Genomic DNA, 27,760 nt, shown 5'->3' on the forward strand with positions numbered 1-27,760 from the left:
GCCACTGGCAGCGATGGCCATTTACATCACGTGTCAGGGTGGCTCGAGCTCCCCACTCCCAAGCACACACACATTTCAGAACAGCCTGGCCCCTACTCCAGTTTAACAGAACTCTGAGCTGACACAGGAAGATAAACTTTGCTATCCTGAAGGCAGTGGGCTGACTGTCACGTGAGCCTCAGCTGTGGCCTCCCTGCCTGGCAGGTGCTGCTAAAATGGAGGGGAACCCTAAAGCAAGAAAAATCCTCTCCAAGTCTTCTGTCTGGCTTAATACGAGAGTTTGAGCGGGACACGGCACGGGCACTGGCAACGAAGCAGGAACTGGCCGTTGGAAAGATATGACTTTAGAGGAAGTGGCGACAGCACATGGAAAACAATCACAAAGTGATTGTTAATGTGGAGTGGCAAGCCCTGCCTGGTGTGGCTCAGGGGATTGAGCAATGGCCTGCAAACCAAAAAAAAAGTTGCCAGTTCGATTCCCAGGCAGGGCACATGCTTGGGTTGCAGGATGCGGGCCAGGTCCCCAGTGGGGAGGGTGTAAGAAGCAACCAATCGATGTATCTCTCACTCACTGATATTTCTCTCCTTCCCTTCCTCTCTCTCTAAAAGTAAATAAAACAAAATAAAAAATCTAAAAAACCACACAAACAAACCCCAAAAAACAAAAAACAGATGGGGTGTGAGCCAGAAGACAAAGCTCTTTGAGATACAGCCAGGACACAGCTGAATCTTCATCTTAGAGCCCTGGCCTCCACACATAGGTCAGGTCACAGAACCCACAGCCAGAGATTCTTCCAGGGAGTACACTGAGACCTGCCCCTTCAGCTCCAGGCTGGAAAGAATTTTTCTTTGCTGACAGCGAGGTCGCCAGACCTCCACGAGTGCCTACCCCACTCCTCATACTGCTCTCACATGGCTTTTCTGCTGGGGCCTCAGACTGTGCCACTGGCTTTAAACACCCTGGAACCTGTCGTGAGGACCCCTATGAGCCCCTGAAAGCCCCTCCACCCACCTGAAACAGGCTCGCCCTCACCCTGGCTTGGACTTGCATCTTTTTACTCCACAAGACCCTGGGTAGCCTCCTTGCTGGTCTCCCCTCCCAACCTGGCCCCGGCCTCCTGTCTGGGTTGCAGCAGCCCTCAGACTGCCTCCTTCTCCCCACCTGCCAGTTCTGTCCCAGCCCACTCCCGCTTTGTGAGCTCAGAGGCCTCGGCGTGGGCTCGACTTCACATTAGAGCTCCCCATGCCACTATTCGGAGAGCTCTCGAGTTCTAACTCTGCGTGCAGTGCACCCCACGCTTGTCCCCAGCAGCCATTGGCAAGCTCCTGAGGCAGCCCGTGTGCTGCCTCCTGCTGTCAGGCAGCACTTTGCCAGGCAGCATGCACAGGTGGGGCAGACACCATCTGACAAACTGGCCGGCCCAGGGCTCTAACCCTAATCACCCCAAAGGGCCAACTCTTGCTGGCTCCTCAGCCCCTACAAAGGGCATGCTCTTGGACATGGTCAGAGAGGAGTAGGGGCTGTGCCTGTGCCCCTTCCTTTGTGGGCAGCCCTCTCCTCGTCTCCCAAAGGAGTGGCTAACAACAGGGAGCATCAGCACAGGAGGACGTGAAGGCTGGGAGATCTGTGACCAGGGGGAGACCAAGGAGGAGTATGGGGCTGGGCACACACCGGTGGCTGTGAGGTGCCTTGGCCCCGGCTCTCTCTGTTTGAGGGAAGTGCCTCCCTCCCTTCCCACAGGTGACTCAGTGGTCCTTGGAGAGGATGACAACAAGGAACCCACACCCCGCCTGGCCCGGCCTCCAGGTGGACGTGAGGGGAGGGCAGGCTGAGTAAGTGTGGGCTCACATGGGGCTGAGGGGTTTTTCCCTCAAAGCCAGTCTGGCCAGAGGCCAGGCCCTGAGCATCCTCCCGACCCACTATGGTAGGTGGTGGCCTGGGGTCAGGGCACCAGGGCCCCGAGGCCCAGCTCCTCTGGGGATCCTCCCAATTTCCTCATTTGTTAACTAGAGCACAGGCCCAGGCTCAACTCTAAAGACAGGCTGTCCTGGGCCTTCCACTAAGACACCGCCAAGTTTCCTCAAAAGGAAACAGAAGCACTGAACAAAACCTGCTCCCCCCGTCACTCATGGTTAACTGGCTCCCTGGTTAGTCTCGGAGTCTGGGGAGGAAGAGGTCCCTGCTGGGTGCAGGGAGGGCTGCACGGTCTCTTGGGCAAGGAAAGAGGGCTCTTATGGATGCCGTTACGGCTTGCAGTGGGAGGCAGGCCTGCGGGGGCTGAGAAGGGGGTTTCAGAATTTGTATTTTGTAATACTTTTATGCGACAGGGCAGCTACTGCGTAGCTCCTTGGACCTGCTGCATTGCTGGCCCTTTTGTCCACCTTAAAAACCCCAAGAGGAAGGGAGAGAGTCACCGGGACCTCCAGTGCCCACCTGGCCCAGCTGCAGCCTCTGGGCAAGTGTCTCCACACCTTACAAACGGGACAACTAAGGCCCCAGGAGGTGACGTGCTTTTCCAGGCGGTGAAGTGTGTGTGTTTGTGTGTGCCTGTACGTGTGCATGTGACACCAAGCCAGACAGGAGGGTAACTGGGCCCCCAAAATCTTAGATCACCCACTCCAGGGGACGTCCTGCACCTTTCCTCAGAGACTGGCCAGGCCTGCCAGGGTGCCAGGGGCTGAAGGAGCTGACAACAATGAGCAGGAGGCTGTGGGAGACCGAGGGCCAGGGCTTGGGACCGGACCCCAAGCCGGCACCCCAGCTGTGTGGAGGGTTTCTGCCACCCACTGGGATGACAGCAGTCCCTGGAGGTTCATCTCCCAGGGACAAGTCATACCTGAACCTCTCACCAGAGCTAAAATGCCTGGATATACGTCAGCCTTGTGTATTTTAATTTCTTATCTCGGGGACGAGGCAGGAGGGCTACATGTCGCACAACTGAGAAAATCAACTTCAGATGAAAACTTATAAAAAGAAACACCCAACCCACAAACAAATGAGGCAATACATCCCCCGGGGCCCGGCCGGCAGCACTGCACCAGCCCCATACCACTGAGAGTGAGCTGGGCTCACTGTGGGGAGCTGCCGGCCGCTGGTCCAAGGGCCAGCTGGCAGAGCATAATTCTGCTACCCTTATGTACAGAAATGATAAGGTATTTCTGCAAGCTAATCTGTTATCAGTGGCAAAGTTGACGTAAGACTAGCTCTTTAGGTGGACAGGAAACAGGGCCTGGAAATCCAGTGAGGCCAGAATGCACTGGAACAGACTCTGCGTCAGACATTGTGACCACAGCCCACTCACTGCACAGGAGGCTGAGGGTATTCAGCACAAGTCTCAGTGAGGAGCCACGGGTGCCCCCAAAATGACAAAGTAGGGTGAAAAGCTGACTGACCTAAAAGCCCAGAGTCCCTGCATCCTGGAACACAAATGCTATCTCCCTGTCTCTAAGACCCCTTCCATTTTAAAGGTCTAACTAACAAGAAGCCTCCCCTTTCAGGAAGCTCTCCTGATTCTCCATCACCCACCTCCTTAGCTGGGCAGGAGTGACCTGGCTGCCTCTCCTATCACAGTACGCCACCTCTTCTCTTAAGTCGCTGCCCGTTTGGACCTTACCTTTGACCAGGCTTGTCCAGGCTGAGTTTCCCATTCCACACAGGCACCCACCTCATTCCCACCTCTTTATGGCCCTCCTTCCACTGGACTATGAGCTGAAGTGGGCAGCTGGTCACTGCTGTACCCATGCTCAGAAGGGCATCACAGACTCAAGAAGCGCTTAGCTAATATGACCTCATCCCACCACTCCACGGTGGCTGAGCTCTGGGAGGGTGGTTGGACTAGGAAGATGTCTGGATGAAAGCCCACCCACAACTTCCCTTTATGGGAAGTTCAAGTTAGGCTGGTTCTCTGGCCAGAAGTTGCTAATCATTCATTCCCCGCTCTCCACCCAAGGTCTGCCCACTGCTGACTCCCATGCCGGAGAGAAAGGTTCAGGAAAATCAGCAAAGATGAAAAATCTGAGCAAGCCAGGCCCAGGTTGGCTCGAACCCGAAGGACCTCATTCCCGGGACAGGTTGGTTTGTTCTCAACGGGAGCCCCTGTGAAAGCAGAGGGTCTGCGGTCTGAGAGGGCAGGACACAGGAAAGGAAGGCTGATGGGCAAATAGGCCTCGAAAGCCAAGCTGAAACGGCCCGAAAACACACACCTGAAAACACACACCAGGCAGGAGCGGGGAGGGGTGTGCGCAGGAATACACTCAATCCCTGAGGATTGCCGGGCAGGGCACAGCATGGCCTTGAATCTCATCCACCCGACAGCCCCAGGCAGAAGCTCTGAGTGGGCACTAAGGAACGTGTTTTCATGTGGCTCCACTACTCGCCTGCCACACCGAGGTGGTGACAACAGGCTCAGGTGCCAGGTGACTCACAGTCACCAAGACCAGTTTTTTTTAGGTGTGGCTACCAGCAGCACCTGGGCAGGACACGATTCTGGGACAGCTCTCTGCACTGCAGACCAGCCCCTATCATGGGTCAGTGATGGGCACTGCAAGCCAGGGCCACGAATCAGATGCCAGCTTCCCGTCACCCTTCATGGCCACACCTTCATCTGTGCCCCGTCCTATCTGTCCAGGGACACCCTAACTGCAAAGTCAGTCTTGGAGACCCAAAGCCAGAAGGACTCTCGGATCACTGTCCACCCTCAGCACACAGGGGGGGAACCAATGGGGTCGAGGAGGGGGAGCTGCCAGGGCCAGGTGGTCACCAGGCAAACCACTCCTGTCCCACAGCTGCCATCACCCTGCAGTGGACAGAGCAGGTGGGTCTTTCCTCCCTAAGGACACACATTCGGGCCTGGCACACACACGCTCACTGACACTACCTCTTGTGCCTCAGGGATGGGTGAGCAATCGAACTTCGAGGTGCCCAGGACCCACCTCAGGCCACAGACAGAGAAGAAAAGTTCTCAGGGGTCCTTTCTCCTTCCTGAGGCTCAGATTCATTCTGCCTCACCTCCCTACTCCAAACACACACTGTCCCCGAACACTAACTTGCCGCCACATCAGCAGTGCTGGTTTCAGTGACCGAGTTAGTAGAGCAGCAGGAGCCTGGTGTCCAGTAGGAGCTCGGGCAATCACTATCTGTTGAGATGATAAGTGTGCAGACCCCACCCATACCAGGTCACTCTCAGATGTATCAGTAACAAGCCGACAAGCTGAGACAAGGCTGTGCCCGCAGCCCCAAAGCAATGCAGGGCATGAGAGGGGAAGTGGAGGGGCCTGGGCAGAGGAACGGGGCCTGGATCCAGCTCGTCCACCAGGCTATGACTTGAAGCAAGAATGTGGACCCTCCAAGCCTCAGCTTCCTCACTGGAAAACGGGGGAAGGACAACGAGGAGCTGTGGCACAAGCTTTAAGAACCGCAAACATGAGCCTGCTCTAGCTGTGTGATGCTCTCAGGAGGAAGGCCTCGGGCAGACAGCTTGAGGCGGGATTCGGGATGTGAGAAACATCCAGAAGCAGGGTCTGCTGAGTGGTGGGGGCAGGAAGATGCTGGGGTTTCTGGAGTGAAGGTTTGGTGTGGACTCTAGGAAAAGGGGACACACATCCTGGGTGGTCCTCCGATGAGGGGTCTGTGTTCCCACACACACCAGGATACATATGAAAACTGTCAACAGCAGGCTGATTACTCGCTCTTCCATTGTCCCAAAGGCCCTAGAGATCAGTAATGGCGTCTAACCCAAACTCCAGGAAGCCCACAAAACCAAATGCATTTGCTGAAGGGTGACCAATACACACAGTTGTGAAGCTCTATTTGGGGGAAAAAGTGGGAACAAAGTGCCAGGTTTGAAGGACAATGGGCAGGGAGACCCCCCATATTCCACTGAGACCAGCACCTGGTGAAGAAATGCTATCATGTCTGACCTGGGCACAAGTCTCCAGGCGACCCCGCCTCTTCCAAACAATCTGGCCTGCTAGCCACCCCTACCAATCACCCTAGTGGCTTTCTGCCCTCCGTCCTCGCTGACATGCTTCTTGCCCCTGGAACGCCCCTGTCCTCTTTCCTTCCAGATGGTGCACATCACTTCCAGGAATCCGCGCTTTCACTCCAGGTGTGAGGGTCCCCCCACCGTAGGTCTGAAGGTCTTGATACACTTGTCAAGACGGTTCCACAGTGCTGACTCAAGGCGCCCCTCCACAGGGATGGCTCTTCATCTTAGGTTTCCTTTCTGCAGGAGAAAAGCTGCCCTGCCGCCGCCGCAGGTCTTGCTTCTCTGCTGTCACAGTGTAATGCCTGTCTGCTTGGCCACTTCCCGATCTAGGAGCCAGAAGAACATTCAAATCTCTCTCCACTCGAGGATGATGGCTCAGGAGCCAGGGCTTCCTCCCGACACCCAGCATCTGTGGCAGCTACCGGGCCCAGGGAGGATGTGGCCCTACAGACAGAGAGTGTCGGGGCTCCTGGACGAGGATGAGAAAACAACAGGACAGACTGGGGACCTGGAGGCCCAGCTCCACTGCCTGCCAGGAAGCCCCGTGTCCCGTCCTCTTTTCCTTCCTCCTTCCTATGTCCAAATTCAAAACTAATGTCCCAGCCCACTCCCTGTGAATGAATCATCCCTGGTTTCTCCCTATGGGGCACTTGTCATAGGACCCTGTGTCACCGTACTGGCCCTATTTCAATCACTTAGCCATTGTATGTGTTTGGGACACTCTCCTGCCCCAAGCTAAACATTCGGAGTCAAAGTTAGATGACCAGATCTCCCCTTTTGAGAAGTTTGCTCTTACTCATTTAACTAATATTTTCTATTTCTAAGCGTCAGGTATATAGGAAGGAAGATTACTAACAAAAGCACACATAGAATGGTAACATAAACACCTCTGACAAGGAACCTACAGGGAGGACTCACAAGGAGACGACCCTGGACTTGGCTTTGAAGGATGGGCTGACACTGGAGGCAGGAGGATAAGGGACATGATGCAAGAAAAGGCAGCGACAAGGGCACACGGGGGTCTGCACCAACACAAGAGGACACCTGCAACTGACGACAGCCCGGGGCAGACCTGCTCTTAGCACGCGCCTGTAAGTCAGCTTGGCCCTCCTGTTTTGCTGGCTTCAGCCATTAAGTTGGAGAAGAAAGCTAATAAAGAACAACACACACACACACACCCTTAAAGGCTGGGCTGAAAACCTTTAGCAGGACAAGGCATTAAAACAGTTTGGACCCATGTGAGTTTCCCACAGCTGCTGTGACAAATTACCACGAGTTCAGTGACTTAAAATACAAGTTTCCTAGAAGATAAAATAAATGAGAAGATACACCTTGTTCACAGACTGGAAGGACTAATACTGTTCGAATGTCCTTACTATTCAAAACGACCTACAGACTTAATGCAATCCCCATTAAATTACCAGTGGCATTTTTCCAGAATTAGAACGAATCCTAAAATTCATATGAAATCACAAAAGCCCCACGAAGCCAAAGGAATTCTGAGAAAAAACCAAGTGGGCGGCATCACGCTCCCTGATATCCCCGCACTCCATAGCTACAATAACCACAACAGCGCTGTGCCGGCAGACAGACAGACAGACAGACAGACACACACACACACACACACACACACACACGGGAACGGAATGGAATGGAGAGGCCAGAAGTAAACCCTCACTTATACGATCACTTATTCTATGACGAAGGAGGCCAGGATACACAGGGTGGGGCAAAAGTAGGCTTACAGCTGCTTGTATAGAAAATACAACAATTAATAAACAAAAATATAAGAACAGACTGTTTCGCCCTGGCTGGTGTAGCTCAGTGGATTGAGCACGGGCTGGGAACCAAAGTGTCTCAGGTTCGATTCCCAGCCAGGGTACATGCCTGGGTTGCAGGACATAACCCCCAGCAACCGCACATTGATGTTTCTCTCTCTCTATCTCTCTCCCTTCCCTCTCTAAAAATAAATAAATAAAATCTTAAAAAATATATATCTATATAAAAAAAGAGTAGACTGTTTCGTGTACTCACAACTGTAAGCCTGCTTTTGCCCCACCTTGTATAATGGGGTAAAGATGGTCTCTTTGAAAAATGGTGTTGTGAAAACTGGACAGATACATGCAAAGAAAGAAAGAAAGAAAGAAAGAAAGAAAGAAAGAAAGAAAGAAAGAAAGAAACTGGACTATCTTCTTACAGCACATAAAGAAAAATGAAAAAAACGGGACTATGCCCTGGCTAGTGTGACTCAGCAGACTGAGGGCCAGCCTGTGAACCCAAGGGTCACTGGTTTGATTCCCAGTCAGGGCACATGCCTGGGTTGCAGACCAGGTCCCCAGTGGGGGTGCTTGACAGGCAACCACACATTGATGTTTCTCTCCCTCTCTTTTTCCCTCCCTTCCCCTCCATCTAAAAATAAATAAAACCTAAAAAATAAAAATGGGACTACAGCAAGCTAAAAAGATTTTCCACAGGAAAGAAAATCATCTACAAAACAAAAACACAACCCACTGAATGGGAGAAGATATTTGCAAATGATAAGGAATTAATATCTAAAATATATAAGGAACTCATACAGCTTAACACCAAAAACCCCCAAATAATCGATTAAGAAATGGGCAGAGGGCCTAAACAGACAATTCTGGCAAGAAGACACAGAGATAGCCAACACATACGAAAAGATGTTCAGCATCACTACTCATCAGAGAAACACAAATTAAAACTACGAGACACCATCTCATACCTGTCAGAATGGCAATCATCAATAAGTCAACAAGTAACAAGTGCTGGCTAGGATGTGGAGAAAGGGAATCCTTGTGCACTGTGCGTAGGACTGTAAATTGGTACAGCCACTACGGAAAACACTATGGAGGTTCCCCAGAAAATTAAAAATAGAACTGTCATAAAGTCCAGCAATTCCACTTCCGGGTGTTTATCCAAAGAAATCAGAAACAGTAATCCGATGAGATACGTGCCCCTCTATGTCACTGCAGCATCCCTAGCAATAGCCAAGACATGGAGTCAACCCAGACATCCGTCTGCAGACGACGGATAAAGGACACTGGTACGTATATACACTGAACTACTACTGGGCTGTAAAAACGAAATCTTGACACTTGTGACAACATGGATGGACACAAAGGGTAGGTATTATGCTAAGTGAAATAAGGTGGACAGAGAAAGACAAATACCATGTGATTTCACTTCCATATGGAACCTAAAAAAAAACAAAACAAATTAGAGATAGACCCAAAGATGCAGAAAATAGGCTGACAGTTGTCAAAGGGGAGGATAGGTGGGAAAAGGGAATAATTAAAAAAAAATAAAACCATAAAACACAACACAAAACACCAAACAACACGACATTAAAACAACACAAAATTCTTAAAGAGGCCAGAGGTCGGACATGGATCTCACCAGCTAACACCAGGGTGTGGCTGGGCTATGTTCATTTCTGGGCTTTTTTTTTTTTTTTTTTAAGATTTTGTTTACTTATTTTTAGAGAGAGGGGAATGGAAGGAGAGGGAGAGAAACATCGAGGAGTGGGCATTGATCAGTTGCCTCTCCCAAACCTCCAACCAGGGGCCCAGCCCCCAACCAAGAACCGAGGAACTGAACCAGCAGTGACCTTTCAGGTCGCAGGCTGGCACCCAAGCCACTCAGCCAGGCCAGCCAGGGCCATTCCTGGGGCTTCTAGGGATCCTCATGCCTTTTCTGGCTTCCAGAGGTCACCTGCATTCCTTGTCTGGTGGCCCTTTCCTCTCTCTTTAAAGCCAGCGAAGGCTTTGTGCTGCCTTCCCTCTGCCCCTCTCTTCCAGTCACACCTCCCTCTGACCACAGAAAGACGAGGTTCGCACTTTAGGGCCCCTATGATTAGGTCCCGAGTGCTCCCTCCATCTCCGGTCCACACTCTTAATCCCATTGGCAAAGCCCCTTATGCTAAATAAGGTAACGCATCCACAGGTCCCACAGAGTAGGACAGGGACATCCCCGGCAGGGAAGGGGGAGTGTATTCTACTGCGGCAGGAACCAGAGTGACTCTGGTTATTCACAGTGTTTCTGTTCTATAAAATCACCACAAACACTGAACAACTGCTCTGGGGAGATTACTGGGTTAAGTTATATAACCTTCTGTTATGTGTATTTCTATTCAAAGACACCTTATTTAATATACGTTGTTGCTTCATTAACACTGAACTCAGCCAGCAGCACTGTAACTCATGCCTGAATAAATACATATATCTATAATACATGTATCTTCCCTGCAAGGAAAAGCACAGCCTTCTTGAACTTAGAAACCCTAGAAAGTACTTCCGTTCTACGCTAGGGGCCAATTTAAACAGTGAAAATACCCACAAGAAGCACAAAAGTACAAAAATGCACCACTAAATAAACAGTGAAAAGGACGGGTTTACAGTACAAAAGCTGAAACAAGAAGGCAGAGCTTGTTAGGAAACTTTTTCTCCTGCTCTGTACATGTCTGTGAAAGTGCCACAAGTATTGATTTTGGGGTACAAAAAAAATTCAACAAGTAGGTGAAACTGCAAACACAGAATCTACACACAACGAGAAGCAACTGTATATCCCAGTCTGAGAAGGTGCCAGGTGCTGTTATCCATGAGCTCAGGCTCACTGCCGAGACTAAAACAGAAAACACGGGTTCTGGAGGAGCTGACAGGCTGGCGAAGAAATTAATTCCACGAGGAGGGCGTGGAGCAGAAACCGGGTTCTGGGTGCTGGCCGTGGCTGCGGACTTCCCTGGGTTGACCTACAGTCTGTGCTCCCTCCAATCACACCGAGCTGACACCAAGCCCCCGCTTCACACACGCCACTTCCTGGCTGAGGCCCTTGGGCACATGCAGCCCAGCGGAGCGCAGCTGAAATATCATCCTTTAAGAGGGCTCAAACTCATGACCCCTGTCAGCCCTGAGTCCATGCAAGCTGAACAGTTGGTTTTTTCCAGGCTGGTACCACTGAAAATCTATACGGTCACATTAAACAAAGTTTGACTCAAAAGAAAACTCTCAGACATACATCTAAAGGGACATCTAGAAGACTGCTCACTGCCACACTGTTTGAAGAGCAAAAACTTGGGAAGAGCCTAAACGCCCCTGGCAGGAAGACAGATGAAAGCACTGTGGAACAGTTGCAGGAAGGGAGCCACGTGCCTGTGGAAATAAACGAGAGTCACAGGCATCAATGTGAACAAAGCACAAATAGTACTGAGCAAAGAAAGCAGATTATACACAAAAACAACCACGTGATACCATTTACTGTGATGTATAAACTTGCAAAGCAATATTGTGCATTTTTTAGTGATAATTCCATATGCAGTGAAGAGATGAAGTACTCTAACTGTATTGCTGTTTAAACTCTGGTGGGCACTTGGCTACAGCTCTCTTTCTGCATCTAAGACATTTCATAATGCAAATTTAAGGTGCCCAGATGGGATAGACCCCTTACTGCTGCTGACTGGCTGGTGGGCCTGCTGAATGCACCGTGAACGAACTCTGTGGAATCTCCCCTGGGGAGGACACCTCCTCTCCCACAGATTCTCCTGGGAGGACTCCTGGACTCAGAGCAGGCAGAAGGTCCTCCTCGTCACCACCATCCTAAATGAGCTGCTTTCCTCCTGGGCCCCACACATTCCCATCTCTGCGCTTCCCACTTAGGACTCCCAGACCCACCGGTCCAGAGGTGGCGGAGGCACTCTATTAAACAAAAGGGCCCACAGGTGCCTTCTGCCCACCCAGTGCTGAGGGGCACGGGGTGCTCTGGAACAAAGCCAGGGGAGCCTGCCATGGGACCTGGGGCTTAAAGAGAACACTTGGCTGCCCTTGAGTCCCCTGAGAAGAAAGGAATTGATTAGGAACCTCCCAGACAGAAGCGCACGAGACTTCTGCACTGTGAGGTAAACTATCAGAGCTGGGAAAGAAAGATGACCTGTTTCAATGTCCTGGGCCTCAAAGCCAGTCTCTGTGGGGGCATCACATACATACGTGTAGGGACCCTGCCCACATACCCAGTGTGCAAGCAATGAGGGGCTGCGGCAACTCAAAGACTCCTTGGGGGTGAAATGCGGACCCTAAGGGCATAAGCAGCAAGAGACTAATGCCTAGCTAGGAGTGCCCACCTCTGCGGAGATAGGGAACAATGCGAAGCCAGGTGGGGTGGGTTAAAGGACGGGAAAGTCCTGTCCTCACTCCCTCAGCTGCCTCTTCCGAACCACAAAGCCTGGCCTGAGGCCAGGGCTGCCCACCTGCCTGTTGTCAGATAACTGGGCTCTGAGGAGCTGGGGCTGTCAGGGTGACAGACACCTGCCCACGGTGCCCAAGGGCATCATCCTGGGGAGGTGAATGGCAGGGGACAATGAGGGGCCTTCGGGGTGAAAGGGTTCAGGAAGCTCCCAGGTTTCTTCCCAAGGGGCTTCCTAAGGACACAAGTCTCCTCTCACTCCTGGGGCCCAAAAGGACAGCAGAAAAAAAAATCACCGATCAGCTGTTCCACTTTACAGAACAAAGGCTAAACTGAGGGGTAATGGTAAAAGGTATGTGAATTATCAGCCACAGCAGCTTCTGGGGACTAAGAATGTCAACCAACTCTGCTACTCACTATCATGCCTCTTCCCAGACACTTGGGAATCCACCCTGATCCCACAGCTCTCTCTTCAGAGCCTTAATTCAAATCTGCAGGATTTCCTGGTTCTCCATGAAGACTAGGAGAGGAATGGTTGTGGGTGCCAAGAGAAGAAAGGTAAAAAACTCCTGGCTGGTGTGGTTCAGTGGACTGAGTGTTGGCCTGCAAACCAAAGGGTCGTCGGTTTGATTCCCAGTCAGGGCACATGCTTGGATAGCAGGCCAGGTCCCCAGTGCGGGGCACGTGAGGGGCAACTACACACAGACGTTTCTCTCCCTTTCTCCTTCCCTTCCGCTCTCTCTAAAAATAAATAAATAAAATCTTTAAAAAGTTCTATTAAAAAAGGTAAAAAGGTACACAGCTGATACAGATGATGTATTATAGAGTTGTACACCTGAAACCTATATAATTTTATTAACCAATGGCACCCCAATAAACTCAATAACAAAGTAAAAAAGAAAGATAAATATTGATTATATAAATGACTGTAGGTGTCAGAAAAGGATGGCTCTTCTGGAACATAAGTCCATCCACAGACAGATCTACAGCAACAGAACTTGAACTCCTAACCTAATTACCATGGCAACAATGTGACGGCACTCTGATTATTCTTCTGAAAAAGAAGGAAGGTAATGTTGTTTACAGGGAATTATATTCTTCAAAGCTCCTTCAAAACTTTGTGTTCCAATTTCAACAACTCTTTAACAAGAGGGAACAGACCCCAGGCTTGGGGGTAAGGTATCCAGTAAAACTGATTACCCTGCTTTGTTTCAGTTGTATTTGGTGGTTCGGTTACTGTGATGTTATAGCAAGAAATAACATCAAGATCCCTTTAAAATACATTTAAAAATTGAGTCAATATAGAAGGGGAAAGACACGGAGAAGGTGGCAGAGTGAGTCGGGGTCCTTGCGCGGAGTCAGGGTGAGGACAGGGAAGGGTGGAAGGCGGCTAGCTTCCGGTGCCCTGAACCTAGGAGTGTTTTGCATTCCGGGTACCTCTGGCATGGTCACAGGTTTAGGGTGTAGCTGGGAGTGACTGGAGATGTAGATCTGGAGGACAAGATGCAGGAGGGGTGGTGTGTGCCAGGGAGGTAAGAAGGGAGGGAGGAGAGAGAGTGAAAAGGCCACACAGAGGGCCGACTGGGACCAGCAGGGAAAGTGGGAGAGAAGGGAATGAAAAGAGGTAAGGGGAAACAGCAGGTAGGCATGGAAGCCAGGCTGGCAAACATAACTAAGGCTAAGAAGCCCAGTGGGCCAGGTGGACAGGCTTATGGAGGCCAGGGAGTGATCTAGAAGAAGGGAGAGCCCAGCAAACTCCATTTCTGAGCAAGCTGCCCACCTCCAAGTAAGTTTGGGTTTGGTCTTAGGGTCCAGGTAATAGAGACTGCATGACACACAGATCCCTCTCAACCACAGCCCCTGGAGGCAGGCAGGTCCTAAGCCAAAGGAAGAACCTCTGAGCTTTGATTTATTTTTTAAACTAGTTGGAACTTTTCCCAATGGAGCTCTCCAAGGCCTCACAGGCCTTGCCAGCCACCCCACTTCCCTGGGGTTCTGCCAGGGCCAGGAGGGGGCTTGTACCACCAGAGCCATTGCTGGAAACTCCCATTCTAAGAAGGAGCCCAACATTCATTCATTCAAGATTTTATTTATTTTTAGAGAAAGGGGAGGGAAGGAAAAAGAGAAGGAGAGAAACACCAATCGGGTGCCTCTTGCATGCCCCAAATGGGGACCTGGCCTACAGGCATGTGCCCTGATTGGGAATCAAACTGGTAATCTTTTGGTTCACAGGTCAGTGCCCAATCCACTGAGCCATGCCGGCCAGAATGCATGGAGCCCACCATTTCTGATGACACAATCAGCAAGCCATAACCCAGGGGACTGGGGTTTGTCACAAACCCAGAGATAGCCCTGCTCATTCAGGTGCTGGCCTCTGACTAAAAGAAAAGTGCATTTGATGCCAGAATGTACTTGGCATGTGGATGGGAGACCACCGCACCAGATACTCAAAGGGTGGAGGAGTGCTAGTCAGGGAGATGGCAAAGATAAAGGAAGATGCACAGAGGACTTTAAAGGGCAACCTTTAAAGGGCAACCAGGAAGTGAACAGAGAGACCCAAGTGGGCTGGGAAAGGTGAGAGGAGCACTGCCTTCAAAAGAAGGAGTGGGGAAGGTACAGGGAGCTGGGCGGGGCCTGAGCAGACTGGTAGGACTGGACTGTGGCCCTAGAAGGGGACAGGTGGGAATTGAAGCCAGGACCAGGATGAGGGCTCCGAAAGGTGCTGAATGCCAGGTTGAAGCTCAAACTGCAACCAGGTCAGCTGGGGACATCCTTCTTACCATGCATCTCAGCACTCTGCTTTCTCCAGGCCCGCTGACTCTATCGCTCTCGCTTCTGCACTCTCCCAATCCATGCTACAGCATTCTGTGAGGAGCAGACATCTCCCCAGTTACTGAGTTCCTGCACCAGGCAGGGACAGGCTCATCACTGGGCATAGAGCAGTGAGCTGAAAACACAGTCCCTGCCTGCAAAGAGCTTTCAATCCAGCGACAAAGACAGCAGAATAGTCACTCAAGTCAACCTCAGTCCTCTACTGGGAAGCTGCTACACAGGAGCCCGTGAAACTGGGAGATGGGGTATCTGAGGGATCAGAGGTCCTGGAAGATGCCATGTGAAAGGCTGGGCACACGGAGGAGGAACTCATGTTCACCAGGCCAAGGGCAAGCAGAGCTGCCCAGCACAGGGATGGCATCTCACATTGTTAAGCTGTGACAGCATCTCCTGTGACAGCAAACACTGCCGAGACCGTGGCCGCTGAGCCAGGCTGGCTGTCTCATACACTGGGCATGATGCCCACCAGAGGCGTTTATGCCCAGGTGTGAAAATCCCAGCAGCCAGGCAGCAGCCCTTTCCAAAGCAGGCAGGGGACGGATGCTTAGTCAGGTCCTCCAGAGGAAATTGCACTATTCGGAGGAAATGGCACAGCTATTTTCCTGCCATGGCTGGGAGTCTCTACTTGACCCCACTCTCGGAGCCCAGTCAGCAGGTTTTTCTAGGAGCAGAGCGGAAAAAGGAAGATGAAGCTGTCTTCTGGGAAGTGGCTGCCAAATCCAGCCCTGTGAAAGGCCAGAGAGGGAGAGGGAGAGGGGTGGGGAGTGAAAAAGAGGGAGGGAGGGAAGGGGAGGTGACAGAGAAGAGGGAAGCCAGCTGCTGCCACATTCTGACACATTCTTCCATCCAGCTTTCCAGGGACAGCCCTGAAAAAGAACCTACAGACCGCCCCTAACACTTCACCAGGCACATTAAAAAGCCATTAGGGCTTGAGTACAGGGGTAGAATCGCCTCAATGGGTTAGACGGCTGGGACAAAAAGGCCTGTGGCTTCCAAGTTTCAGCATCAAACCCTCCCTCCAAAGCTTAGAAACCTCACCCCACTTTGGAACTCAGAAACAGAAACAATTTGACTTTCCTCCCAGCCACTCCCCCACCCAGCCTCCCGCCTCCACGAAGTTGCCTCTGAAATCCTAAAGAGGAAGTTGGCTGCATGACCTAAATTAAAAACCAAGTTTCTTCAGATTGGATTAATTCCAAAATATTGGCAGTTCAGGAAAGAAGAACAGCTGAGATATGGGCCAGGAAAGAGCTAACTGGCCTATGCCCTTGAACCTAAGGCCAGAGACACACGTGCCAGAGGCAAACAGCGGGACTGGTCACAACCTGCAAGTTCTTTCTCTGAGGGAAAAAAGCAAACATGCACATGTGGACAGCCGTGCAAACAGATGAACTCAGTCTCCAAACTGCACTAAGCGCTCAGATGTTGGTTTAGTGAAGGGAAGGCCGGGTAGATAGGTGGGTGGGCGAACAGCAGGACTTTCTTGGCTCATTGCTAAGTCTTTGACAAATCTGGGGTCTCAAAAATGTAACAGCCCCCAGTTTCTGAAACAGAACATGGAGACACTGTGAAACCCCTAACCTCACAGGCTACTTACTATTAAGTGGCACATGGAATATAACTATGGTTTTGCCTTAAAACACACCCAGATAAGCAGGGCGATTACATTCCATCACACTTGAACTGTTTTTTGTCTTTAATCTTTTGAACTGGTCTGTAATACACAGTATTCTGAGTCAGAGGTGAACTTCTGGCCTCATATTCAGCAGTCACAGTGAAAAAATCAGAATGTGGTGATCCCTTAGTCCTGGTTTGTTAATAACAAGAATGCACAGGATGCTGCATGGTGACAGAGTGCCTCTGATTGTGAACAGTGGGTCTTGTGAAGGAGGTCAGGTTAACCTGCTTCTGCAGACAGACCTGCAAAGTGGGGGTTGTGGGGCAGGGGGTACAGTTTAAGGAGTCCCCACTACCACCCTCCCCAGATCCTTTAGGGAAAAACAGCCTCAAACCTCTTCTGTAGCTAAAACACAGGCTGGTTACTCCACCCAGGCAGTGGGGGAAGTGGCCCAGCATGTCCACTGGTGGAGCGAGATGAGAACGTCTCCACCCAGGGTCCCACAGGGATGAGGCTAATTCAAGGGTTTTCTTACAGGTCAAGTCAGCAGGGTGGTTTCCTGGAAAGGCAGAATTAACCCAGTTCCAATCACACATGGACATCCCAACAGCCAAAGTCCTTCCCCTGCCTGCTGCCCTGGGAAAGGTGGTCTTCCGAAGTTGAGCTGCAGCTGCTGAGCTTGAGGACCCCACTCTCCAGCCCTTGTCTGTCTCCTGTCATTTGCAGTGTGCGGGTTCCACACTTTTATTCACGTTAAAGTGAAGGGGTTGCAAGTTCCAGATTTTGGTATGTTAAGATCACTCCAGCCCTGGCTGGCGTAGCTCAGTGGATTGAGCGCGGGCTGGGAACCAAAGTGTCCCAGGTTCGATTCCCAGCCAGGGTACATTCCTGGGTTGCAGGCCATAACCCCCAGAAACCGCACATTGATGTTTCTCTCTCTCTCTCTATCTCCCTCCCTTCCCTCTCTAAAAAATAAATAAATAAAATATTAAAAAAAAAAAGATCACTCCATGTTCATTACTTACAGCCCAAGCACTTTGCTAGGAAATCAAAAGTATGATTTCCTCCACAAACTAAGGTTTAAAAAAGAGATCAGTGCAAATGGGTATCCGCAGACATTCCAAACACTAGTCACATCACCCAGAAACACCCTAACAGTTTGGGGTTCTAGGTCCTCCAACCCTCCTTCCACCCCATGCATCTCACAGGAAGTTCCATGTTTCCTCCGAGGCACAAACTGCACAAACGGGTGGGAGGGCTACAGGATATGGTGGTCGTGAATTTTTCTCCTAGCTCAGAAGGGACCAATCTTTCAGTTCAAACTCTCTCCCTCTTTAGGCAAAAAAAAAAAAAAAAAAAGTAAGTCAGGCCAGCATTCCAGCCAGCTGCCAGCTCTATCCTAGTTACACTCTCAAATCTCCACACCACCAGCCACAAGAGTTATCAGAAAACCAGTTAGCAGTTTAGGTCTGGAAACTAAAAACACATGACAATGAGAAGTGAACTTTCAAGTCTGGCTCTCAGCAGTAAGGTTCCTTTACCTCCTTAGTTCCCCAGAACATACATATAAAAGCACCTTCCCCAATTCTAGTCTTGCGTAAGTACCAGATAGCTATTGAGGGAGTGGGTGTTACACAGGGAAGCCAGAGGGATCAAAACAATGGATTCTTCAATTTTCCTCAGCCCGGGCACCAAACCCAGGCAGTGACCAGTTCATACTAAGAAATAAAAGCTCACAAACCTCCCACTCAAGCCCAAACTGATTTTATGCAAGACCTGAAAGTTTTCACCTGAGATGAAATGGTGTGGAATTTGCCAACATATTGTCAGATACAGGCGGACCTTGGAATGATGCAAGTACAGTTCCAGACCACCACAATGAACCCAACACTGTAATGACAAGTTGCACTGTTTCTGCTTGGGGGTGCGGTGGGGAGAACAGACTTGTCTTCAATTTGTAAAAAACGCAAATACCTGTGAAGTGCAATAACACTGCTATGCCTATACTGGTAACTAACTGGTTTGATGATACTAGCAAGTATCATCAATGAAATTAAAATTTTTAAAAAAGATTTTATTGATTTACTCCAGACAGCGGATAAGGGAAGGAGAAAGAGAGGGGGAGAAACATCAACGTGTGGTTGCCTCTTGCACACACTCTACAGGGGACCCGGCCCCCAACCCAGGCATGTGCCCTAGACTGGGAACCAAAACAGTGACCATTGGTCTGTAGGCCTGAGCTCAATCCACTGAGCCAAACCAGCCAGGGTGAAATTAGAAATTTTTAATTAACATCACAGCCTCATCTGCTAGAAACCAAATATCTCTATTCCTGGTGTCCACCCTAGCCCTCTCTCACACATCCACCTGGCTTCTCTTCCTCAATTTAGAAATGAAACTATTACAAGTCTTTGAAATCAAGACCCTGTTTCAAGCTGTGACTGATGTGGCTCAGTGGGTTGAGTGCTGGCCTGTGAAGAAAAAGTGTTTCATTTGATTCCCAGTAAGGGCACATGCCTGGGTTGCGGGCCAGGTCCCCAGTGGGGGCGTGTGTGAGAGAAAATTGATTGATGTATTGCCTACACACTGATGCTGCTCTCCCTTTCTTTCTTCCTCCCTTCCCCTCTCTCTTAAAACAAAAACAAAAACCTGTTTCAAGCCCTGGTCAGGTAGTTCAGTTGGTTAGAGTGTCATCTGGATACATTGAGGTCAGGGCACATACAATAATCAATAAATTATTGGGCATAAGTAAGTGGAACAACAAATTGATTATTTCTCTCTCTTTCTTGAAAAATAAAGGAACCTGTGTCAAAGCAGGATTTCTCAACCTGGGTGCTATTGACATTTGGGGCCAGATAATTCTCTGCTGTGGGGAGGGCTGCCCTGTGCATTGCAGGGTATTTAGCAACTATCCCTGACCTCTACCCACTTGATGCCAGTAGCACTCTCTCCCCAAGGAGTGACAATGAAAACCTGTCTCAGACACTGCAAATGTCCCCAGGACGGTGCACGGGAGGAGATGAAAGAGAGCAGTGTTAGTCACCCCTGGCTGATACCAGTTGCCAAAAGATACTCTGGGGTTCTAAAGATTTGGGAACTGGATGCTGAGTCTTATGTACATGTCCACCTGTGTATATATAGTTACTGTGTTTTTTTTAAGGTTTTATTTATTTATCTTTAGAGAGGGGAAGGGAAGAGGAGAAAGAGAGGGAGAGAAACATCAGTGTGTGGTTGTTTCTCATGTTCCCCTACTGGGTCCCAACACACAACCCAGGAATGTGCCCTGACCGGGAATTGAACCGGTGATCCTTTGGTTCACAGGCCAGCACTCAATCTGCTAAGCTACACCAGCCAGGGCTGGTTATTGTGTTTTAGAAACTGGGAAAAGGCCCTGGTTGGTGTGGCTCAATGGGTTGAGCACCGGCCTGTGAAGGAAAGGTCGCTAGTTCGATTCCTAGTCAGGGCACATGCCTGGGCTGTGGGCCAGGCCCCCATTTGGGGGCATGCAAGAGGAGGCTGATCAATGTATCTCTTGCACATTGATTTTTCTCTTTTTCCCTCCCTTCCCCTCTCTCTTAAAAGTAAATAAATAAAATCTTAAAAAAAAAAAAAAACCCTGGGAAAAGTAGGCTACCACAAGAATGGCCCAAATGGGATTTTTCTGGTACAATTGTCCTCACTTTTCTTGAACTTCAAGCAGAGCTTCTTAACTTGCTACCACTGCAGGACACCTGGGACCAGGGGACTCTTGGTCCTGGGGGCTGCCCAGAGCATTATAGGGTGTTGAGCAGCATCTCTGGCCTCCGCTCACTAGATACCATTAGCAATCCAAGTTGTGACAATTAAAATGTCTCCTGATGTCCCCTGAAGGGCAGAAGTAACCCTGGGTAAAAAGCACTGTTCTACAGGAAGATAAATGTCCTCAAACCTTTTTGTCTGAAAAGGTGGATACATTTACCCTTAGGCTAGATAAATGAGGCCAGTTGAGATTACTTGGTTTAAAGCATATTGTGTATTCACACTGATAAATCAATAAATATTACTACACTAACAAAAGATGTTCCTCTTCAAGAAGCAACCCTATTCTGAGGTCATAGAAGAGAATGAAAAGGGGTGTTCCTAAGAGCAAGAAAAAGAAACACACCAAGAGATGGACATGGCCAGATGAACAACAGAAATGCTGGAGGACTGTGGAAACTACTGAGGAAAAGAAGGGGACACAGCCAGGGTGGCTCTTGAGAACACAACTCAATATGGAACTGGCCAGGTTGCCAAAATGACTACTCTCAGATTAGGATGTGGCCACTGCAGCAATTCTTTGGGGCTGGACCTCAGATAATAAATTGCTTTCCAGGTTTCAAAGTACTTCTCACAGGTCTGAATGCAAGCCGTCCTGTTTCCCTCTGAGAGAAAAGGCTCTGGTGGCTGGCCTGAGGGGCCCAGGCAGTTCAGGATGGAATGTACCACCAGCATGGGCCCTGGCAGCTGGGGATGGGGAAGAGAGGGCTTCCAGAGAGACCTGTCTACGTGAGAGAACAAAGTAGTTCTGGAATCCTTCCAAGACCTGTGGGCACATCAGTCCTGCAGGAGGGGCACCTCAGGGCCCCAGACAATGAGCAGCTTTCCCAGGCGCTCCAGCCAAGCACATGGAGGTCCGATGCCAGCCTGAGCAGGGTCTAGCCTAGGGCCAGGTCATGTATTTCCATCCTGTTAGGGCAAAAGGCTGCACTCTCAGCAACAATCCTAGAATCCCTCCAAATTGTCTCTCTTCCTCTAGGGTTCAGCCATCATGTGAGGTCTACAGACAACCCCAAATGCCTTTAGCCCTAGACAACCACTAGGGTTGTGACTTTTCCATTTATGGGATAAAAGATATCAGCTGTATGTTACTGGAGACTCATCTCCCTTCCCTCCCAATGGACATCTTCAAATCAGGAGTACAGCCCAGTTTGCCAGCATGGCCCCAACAATTCCTAAGATTATTGCCCATTCCTCCATGGAGTCTTACCCACACAGCTCCACACCTAAGATTCGTAACCTGGGATGCGGGGACCAATAGGAATCAAGGACTCTTGGGCTTCTTGCCCCAGACTTTTAAAAACACCTATACAATCTGTCTCACATAAAACACACATATTTTTGATTCAGCATTCCACTTCTGGGAATTTATCCTACAAATCCAATACCCACTGTGAGCAAAGATATTCACTGTAGCAGAAAACTACTGGAAACAATCTAAACATCCATCAACAGAGGACTGGAAATTAATTTTGGTACACTTCAAGGAATGAATACCAGGAACCTATTAAAAAGATCCAAGAAACTCAATGGGTATGTCGTAGTGCAGTAATTCTGGGGGAGGGGGGAAGAGGAGGTTTCGCCAGGGACATCTGGCAGCACCTGGCGACATTTGTGGTTGTCACGACTGGGGGTGCTCCTAGCATTGAGGGAGTGGAAGACAGAAGTGTTGCTCAACACCCCACAGTGCCCAGACACTCCCTCCCAACAGTGTGTAACCCGAGGTGGAGAATTCCGACAGATTTAACCAAAAAGTACACAGGATTACGTAGACTATGCTACATTGCTTGTGTGTGCTTTTAAATGAAAGACATGCACGTATCTTTGAAAAGAGACACAGTCGTCAGTGACAGTCCTTGTCTCTGGGGAGATGGTCTGAATGCCTGAGGCACTGGTGAGAAACTGACTTTTCACTCTACCTTTCCAACTTTGTATCGTGTCCATCCAAAAAGTCTTTGTTGTTATTTTTCCTCCCCCTGGGCCATCTGGCAAGAATCCTGTTTCCTCCCCTAGTCTTTCCGCCTTTCCAGACCTTTTAGAGAGGAGGAAGGGGCGGGGATCCACAGCCCAGATCAACCTCTGGGGGTCTCTCTGACCCACCCAAGGGTCCATCCATCCTTCTCGAGGAGACTGGAGCCCACATGGTGGGCAGGGCCTGGGACACCTCGCAGGAAGCCCCCTGGCCTTCTTGGGCTCTCCCCACCCTGTGAAGACCGCGTGCCAACATCGCCCCCTCGGTACCCACGGCCACCCTCTCGAACCAGAGCTTGGCCTAACCTGGCTCCTCACTCCGGGAAGCCCCGACCAGGGGGGGCTCGCCTTCTGCTCACCTGGCTCGCCTTGTAAAACTGTTTCTTCAGCCCAGCCACCGACATTCTGCCTTTCGCTGTGGGACCTCCCGTCCGGACCCAGCGAACCGGAGGTACAGCGCAAGCGACAGGATCCCAGGCGCTGCCGAGCCCCCGCGCGCCTCAACTGGCCCTGTCGGCGCCGCCTCTGCAGCCCTCTCGCCAGCTCCGCGCCCGTCCGGGCGCAGCCTTAGCCCCTCTTGCGCCCGCGCGGCCAGGATATTACATGGCAACCGCACACTTCCGGCGCCGGCCATCTGAGCGCGCGCGCGCGCCCTGGCGGCCGGAGAGCGCAAGCGCATTTCTAGTGCAGCGGTGCGGGGAGGCCGCTTCTGCTAGCCAGTGGCCGGGAAAGAGTCTAGAGCGGCCATAGCGGCTGCAGCGACCCCTGCAGTAGTGGAGGTGGCTCTAACATTTTTAGGAAAGACGCTTAAACGTTTCTGGAGAGGTTGGAGACTGGGTCTCAGCTACACCGATTTCTACCTCGCGTTTAGTCCCTCCCATCCCACTCCTAGCCGTGCCCTGTGTTTATTCATTCAGTTGCCCAAGTCAGGCATCGGGGTGCCGCTTCTACCTCCTTTCCACTATCCCCACTGTCCTCTGCCCTGACCAAACCTTTGATTCCACCAGCTTCCTCTTTGGTATGCTCCCATTCGGGTTCTTCTCTCCAATTTATCTCCCATCAGGAAGCCAAAAAGATGTTTCTGTAACACGATTCATATCAAAGTTCCCCGTTTACAGTCCACCTACTGCCCTCAGAATACATCCCCGACTTCCCAATATGGCCTACAAAACTTGCATAATTTGGCCCCCTCAATCCTCTGATTTCGGCGGCTCTCTTCCTCCTCTATAGCCCCTGCTGCCTATGGGCCTTTGCTAATGTTTTTCCTCTCATCCACATTCTTCCCTAATCTTTTCCTCCATTGTTCGTGCTTAGCAAAGGGATCTACTTGGAATATCACCTCTTCCAAGAAGCATTCCTCAACTGATACATATTTATTGATAGTAAAGACTGATTTTAAAATCAATTCTTATCGATGAAAATGTATTGAATGTGTTGGAAATTAATAATGAGTCAGAATGAGTAAATGAATCCAAAAAGAGGAACAAGAAAGTGACTATAGTTAACTGGCTTGCAACTTCAGTGCTGATATCTGACAGACTGGTGATTTTCTGAAGCAGGAGGTTACTTGAAGTTTCCAAATGCCTTACAGAATGTACTGGGCTAGATCAGAGGCTTGTTTCAGAATACGTATGTCCCAACTTCCCTCCCAAAGACCCTGAAAGAGCTATTATGAATGATTTGGAAAAACACTCATGTGATTATGATGGACATCCTCAATAGTGATCCAAATCATTGGTCTAAATCATTGCATAGTGCCAGAATATCAAAGAGAAGGAAAAATTCCTTATGGTTCATATGGGGAAACTGAGGCCATGAGTAAGACACGACTAACCCAAGCAGACGTCCCCAAATTTTGTGTCCCCATACTGTTTCCAACCAATTCTACTGAATTGGGTTCACTCTTAAATCTTCTCACTTGTGCTCTGCCTGAGATTAAATCTGTGGTGAAGAAAACTTATCTGTAAGACTTGCAGGTCGACACTGAAGGTCCCTGTTCTGTGAGACAATTAACCCACCTGATTACACAGTCCACTTAAATATTTATGTATTCACGCAAACACTCATTGAGTACCTACTAATGTATCAGTCGTTGATAGGTCCTGGGGAATACAGTGGTAAATGATTCATGTCCTCATGGAGGTAATGACAAAAACAGAAATTAATTCATTAATCAAATAACATGCAAACATAACCTATGTCTGCTTACAAAAAAAAAAGAGAGAAAAGAAAGGAAAGGGAAGGAAGGAAGGAAAAGAAAGAGAGAAAGAAAAGAAAGAGAAAGAGAAGAAAGAAAGTTGTAGGCACTTGTTTGGGGTAAGGGAGAAAACTTGTCAATCTAAGATCTGAAAATTAGGTAGAAATTAGCCAGGAAAAGAGTTGGGGAAAGTGTTTTCTAGGCGAGGAAACAGCGTGTGCAAAAATCCTCATGATTAAATCAGAAACATATATTTCATTTATTTCCTCTGAATATATTTACAGCATATCAAATTCTTTAAAGCGCTGCCCTGATTTTATTATTTGTTCATATGAAAAGTAATTTATAATCTTGTTGCTGTTGCTATATTCAGCCGATGTCCAATTAGGATAAATTAAAAACTTCAGTCTTCATCTAAATCGCAGTTTCAGATTGTCACCAGTGCCCTACGTAAAAAGTTTCGCTTGACGTGAAAACCTCGTCCTCTCTCCTACAGACCTATCATATCTCACACACTGAGCCAATCACAGTGGCGATTTCTTGGCCTGACACCTCTCATCCCCAATCGCTGAACACCTTCTTCCCATCAGGCCGCTAAGGGAAAGCCCGCTCCTCTGCGGGAATATCAATAGGGGAGCTAAGGGGAGGAATGGAAGCCACGGATCTCGCGAGGATGCTCCTTTTGGTGCCTATTTCCCTGGGCGGGACGTCACGTGATGCAGCCTCGTCCAATCGGTGTGCGGGCTGCAGGGGTCGCCGCGGTTCCCGCCAAATACGAGCGCGGCGGCCGCGGCAGCAGCGGCGCGGGCGGGAGGGCGAGCAGCGGCGGCCGCCGGACCGGAGCCCGCGCCTCCGCCGCCTGAGAGGACCCTGAGCCGCTGCCGGAACGATGCTGGAGGAGCCGGAGTGCGGGGCACCGGGCGCCAGGGGAGCGGCCACAGGTCGGTTCGATCCCGCGCGGAGAGGTAGTGGGGGCGCGGCGAGCGGCCTGTGTGGGCCGAGGCAGTGGTTGGGGGCAGAAGGGCGTCCCAGCTCCGGGCCGATCCTCTGTGCCTGGTGTTTAGTTCGTGGGGTCGTTACAATCCCGAGAAAGGGCCTTGCGATCCGAAGGGCTTCCTCCTTGACGTTATTGTTGCGACCGGGACCATTTCCCCGCCCTGTGCTTTTGCGTTAAGTTCGTTCTTGTTCAGGGCTCTCTGCAATGAGGGGTCTGTGTGGCCGGGAGGGAAAACCGAGATCCAGGGAGGCGAAAGGGCCAGCTCTGGAGGTTGCATTTGTGTTCCTAGAGCAAGTTGGAATCTGCAGAGACCCTCTGGCTGGGTGGGGAAACTGAGACCCGGGGTCACATGGGCTCCGGGACCAGAGCCGCTGCTTCTGTGGGTCCGAGCAAGCCCAGGTAAGAGGTCTGGGTGGTAGGTATTGTCAGGAAGCTGAGACTCCCGGATTTCTGATCCTGTCCAATATACAAGGTGAAGACCTTTCTCTTGCCTATGTCTTGGGATGTGGTTTCCAGCACCTAGCAGGCCTCAAAAACATAGGGTGAACCAAGGAAAACTAGACTGCGCTCTTTCCTGCTTGACTTCCATTTTATCCCTAGCTCTTGGCTCCCTGCTGGCTCATAGTAGATGCTCACTAGGTATGTGTTGACTGAATTAAAGATTGGCAGGGACATTAACTAGACTAATTGAAGGTTTCTCAACCGCAGCACTAATGACATTCGGGGCCCTGTTGTGCACTTGAGGGTGTCAAGCAGTATCCCCAGTCTCCACCCATTAGATGCCAGTAGAAACCTCTTCTCCCCAGTTGCGACACCAGATGTGTCCAGACATTGTCAAGGGCATGGGGGGGGGGGGTGGCAGAATCACTGCAGTAATTGTTTTCAGATTTGGGGATTTTACAAAGTAAAATTCAAATAAAGTTAGGTGGACTGATTGTCATGCACAGTCATTTGACCCAGTGGGGATGTTTATTTAAAAGTAAAAAAAGCATACCTGCTATGACCATACTATTATAAAAGGAAAGTATAGTTTACCACTAAATGAAGTTAGGAGGGATGTGATATCAGAATAGAGAATTATAGTCAGTTTGTGTGCAAGTGTGCGTTAATTGTGTGTGTGCTTTTGAACAGTCCATATCCCTGGATGGACCGTTTTTCGGTTGGTCTGAGGTAGCTTCTGGGCCCAGGTCACTTATATACTGCTTGCATCAAAGCTGGTGGCTCAGGACCACACCAACAAATCCTTGTGATGATCCTAAAGTAAGTTTAAGTGGCTAAGGATTGTGTATCCTTCAGTTGAGGGGGGTGGGGAATCCATGTTTTTTGGTAACTGAAAACTTGAGAATGATACTGTATTGAAAGGGGTAAAAAGGAAGTATGAGCTTTCTGGGTTCCTTAGATTTCAAGCTTGGAAGAGGGGAAGGCAGCCTCACCTATGGACAGCTGAGTTTTTCAGAAAACCAGGTCTACTTTTTAAAAATATTCACTTGTATATATCTTTTATAAAGCATAAGTAGATTGCCAAAAATCAACTAGATTTTTCCAAGCCACCTCTTCTGGCAGGTATGAGCTTAAAGATATTTATGGCCATTTCTGCATCAGCTTTGATATTATTAGATACTTAAGGTTTTTTTGGTGCAGGAAAACATTTTTCCTTATTTTTTTTTTTTTGACAACGCTTCAGTTTTTCCTGCCTGGCAAGTTCAAATGCTTAAGTTGTATTACCTTCATAAACTCTTATTTAAAAGGAAAATAAACACTATTCTAACTTTGTAGAGCTGGTTGAATTGAAGGTGGATGTTTTGAGACCCTATTAATGGTGATGTCAGTGATACAGTGTTTTCTTTCATCACCAGTTTTACTTACTTTCGCTTCATTGTTGCTGTTACTGTATTCATTGATTTCCCCCTGTGTGCCAGACCCTGAGTTAGGTGCTCCAGGCACAGTATAGAAGAAGTGTCCCTGCCGTCACATAGCTGCCATTCTGTACAGGGGGAGACATAATAAACAACATAAGTTTCAGAGCAATAAATGCCACAAGGAAAATAAACCGAGAAGGTGTGACAGTGTTCAGGGCAGGATTTCTTAACCTATTAACATTTTGTGCCAGGTAACTAACTCTTAGTTATGGTGGGCTGTCCTGTGCATTGTAGGATGTTAGCAAT

General features: G+C 49.6%; 2 protein-coding genes across 7 annotated transcripts in view; one reads left to right on the plus strand and one right to left on the minus strand.

The window, feature by feature from the left end:
• Positions 1-23,051, minus strand: part of SH3GL1 (SH3 domain containing GRB2 like 1, endophilin A2) — a 35,492-nt gene extending 12,441 nt beyond the window's left edge. Inside the window, exons 1-2 of one of the 4 annotated variants that reach the window (XM_036032212.1) lie at positions 22,943-23,035; positions 22,761-22,911 (exon numbers count right to left, since the gene is read on the minus strand). In XM_036032212.1, coding sequence (XP_035888105.1) covers positions 22,761-22,805 — 45 coding nt within the window. In that variant the 5' untranslated portion in view covers positions 22,806-22,911; positions 22,943-23,035. Of the gene's footprint in view, positions 1-3,549; positions 3,554-22,760 lie in introns of those variants that run through there. The other 3 variants (XM_028520961.2, XM_036032211.1, XM_036032213.1) reach the window with 3 other exon arrangements.
• Positions 23,052-25,355: 2,304 nt separating this feature from the next.
• CHAF1A (chromatin assembly factor 1 subunit A) overlaps positions 25,356-27,760 on the plus strand; it is a 32,527-nt gene continuing 30,122 nt past the window's right edge. The window contains exon 1 of one of the 3 annotated variants that reach the window (XM_036032215.1): positions 25,356-25,563. In XM_036032215.1, coding sequence (XP_035888108.1) covers positions 25,488-25,563 — 76 coding nt within the window. In that variant the 5' untranslated portion in view covers positions 25,356-25,487. The remainder of the gene's footprint in view (positions 25,564-27,760) is intronic. The other 2 variants (XM_036032214.1, XM_028520275.2) reach the window with 2 other exon arrangements.

This window comes from Phyllostomus discolor, chromosome 8, assembly GCF_004126475.2.
Source record: "Phyllostomus discolor isolate MPI-MPIP mPhyDis1 chromosome 8, mPhyDis1.pri.v3, whole genome shotgun sequence".
In the NCBI taxonomy this organism is placed as follows: domain Eukaryota; kingdom Metazoa; phylum Chordata; class Mammalia; order Chiroptera; family Phyllostomidae; genus Phyllostomus; species Phyllostomus discolor.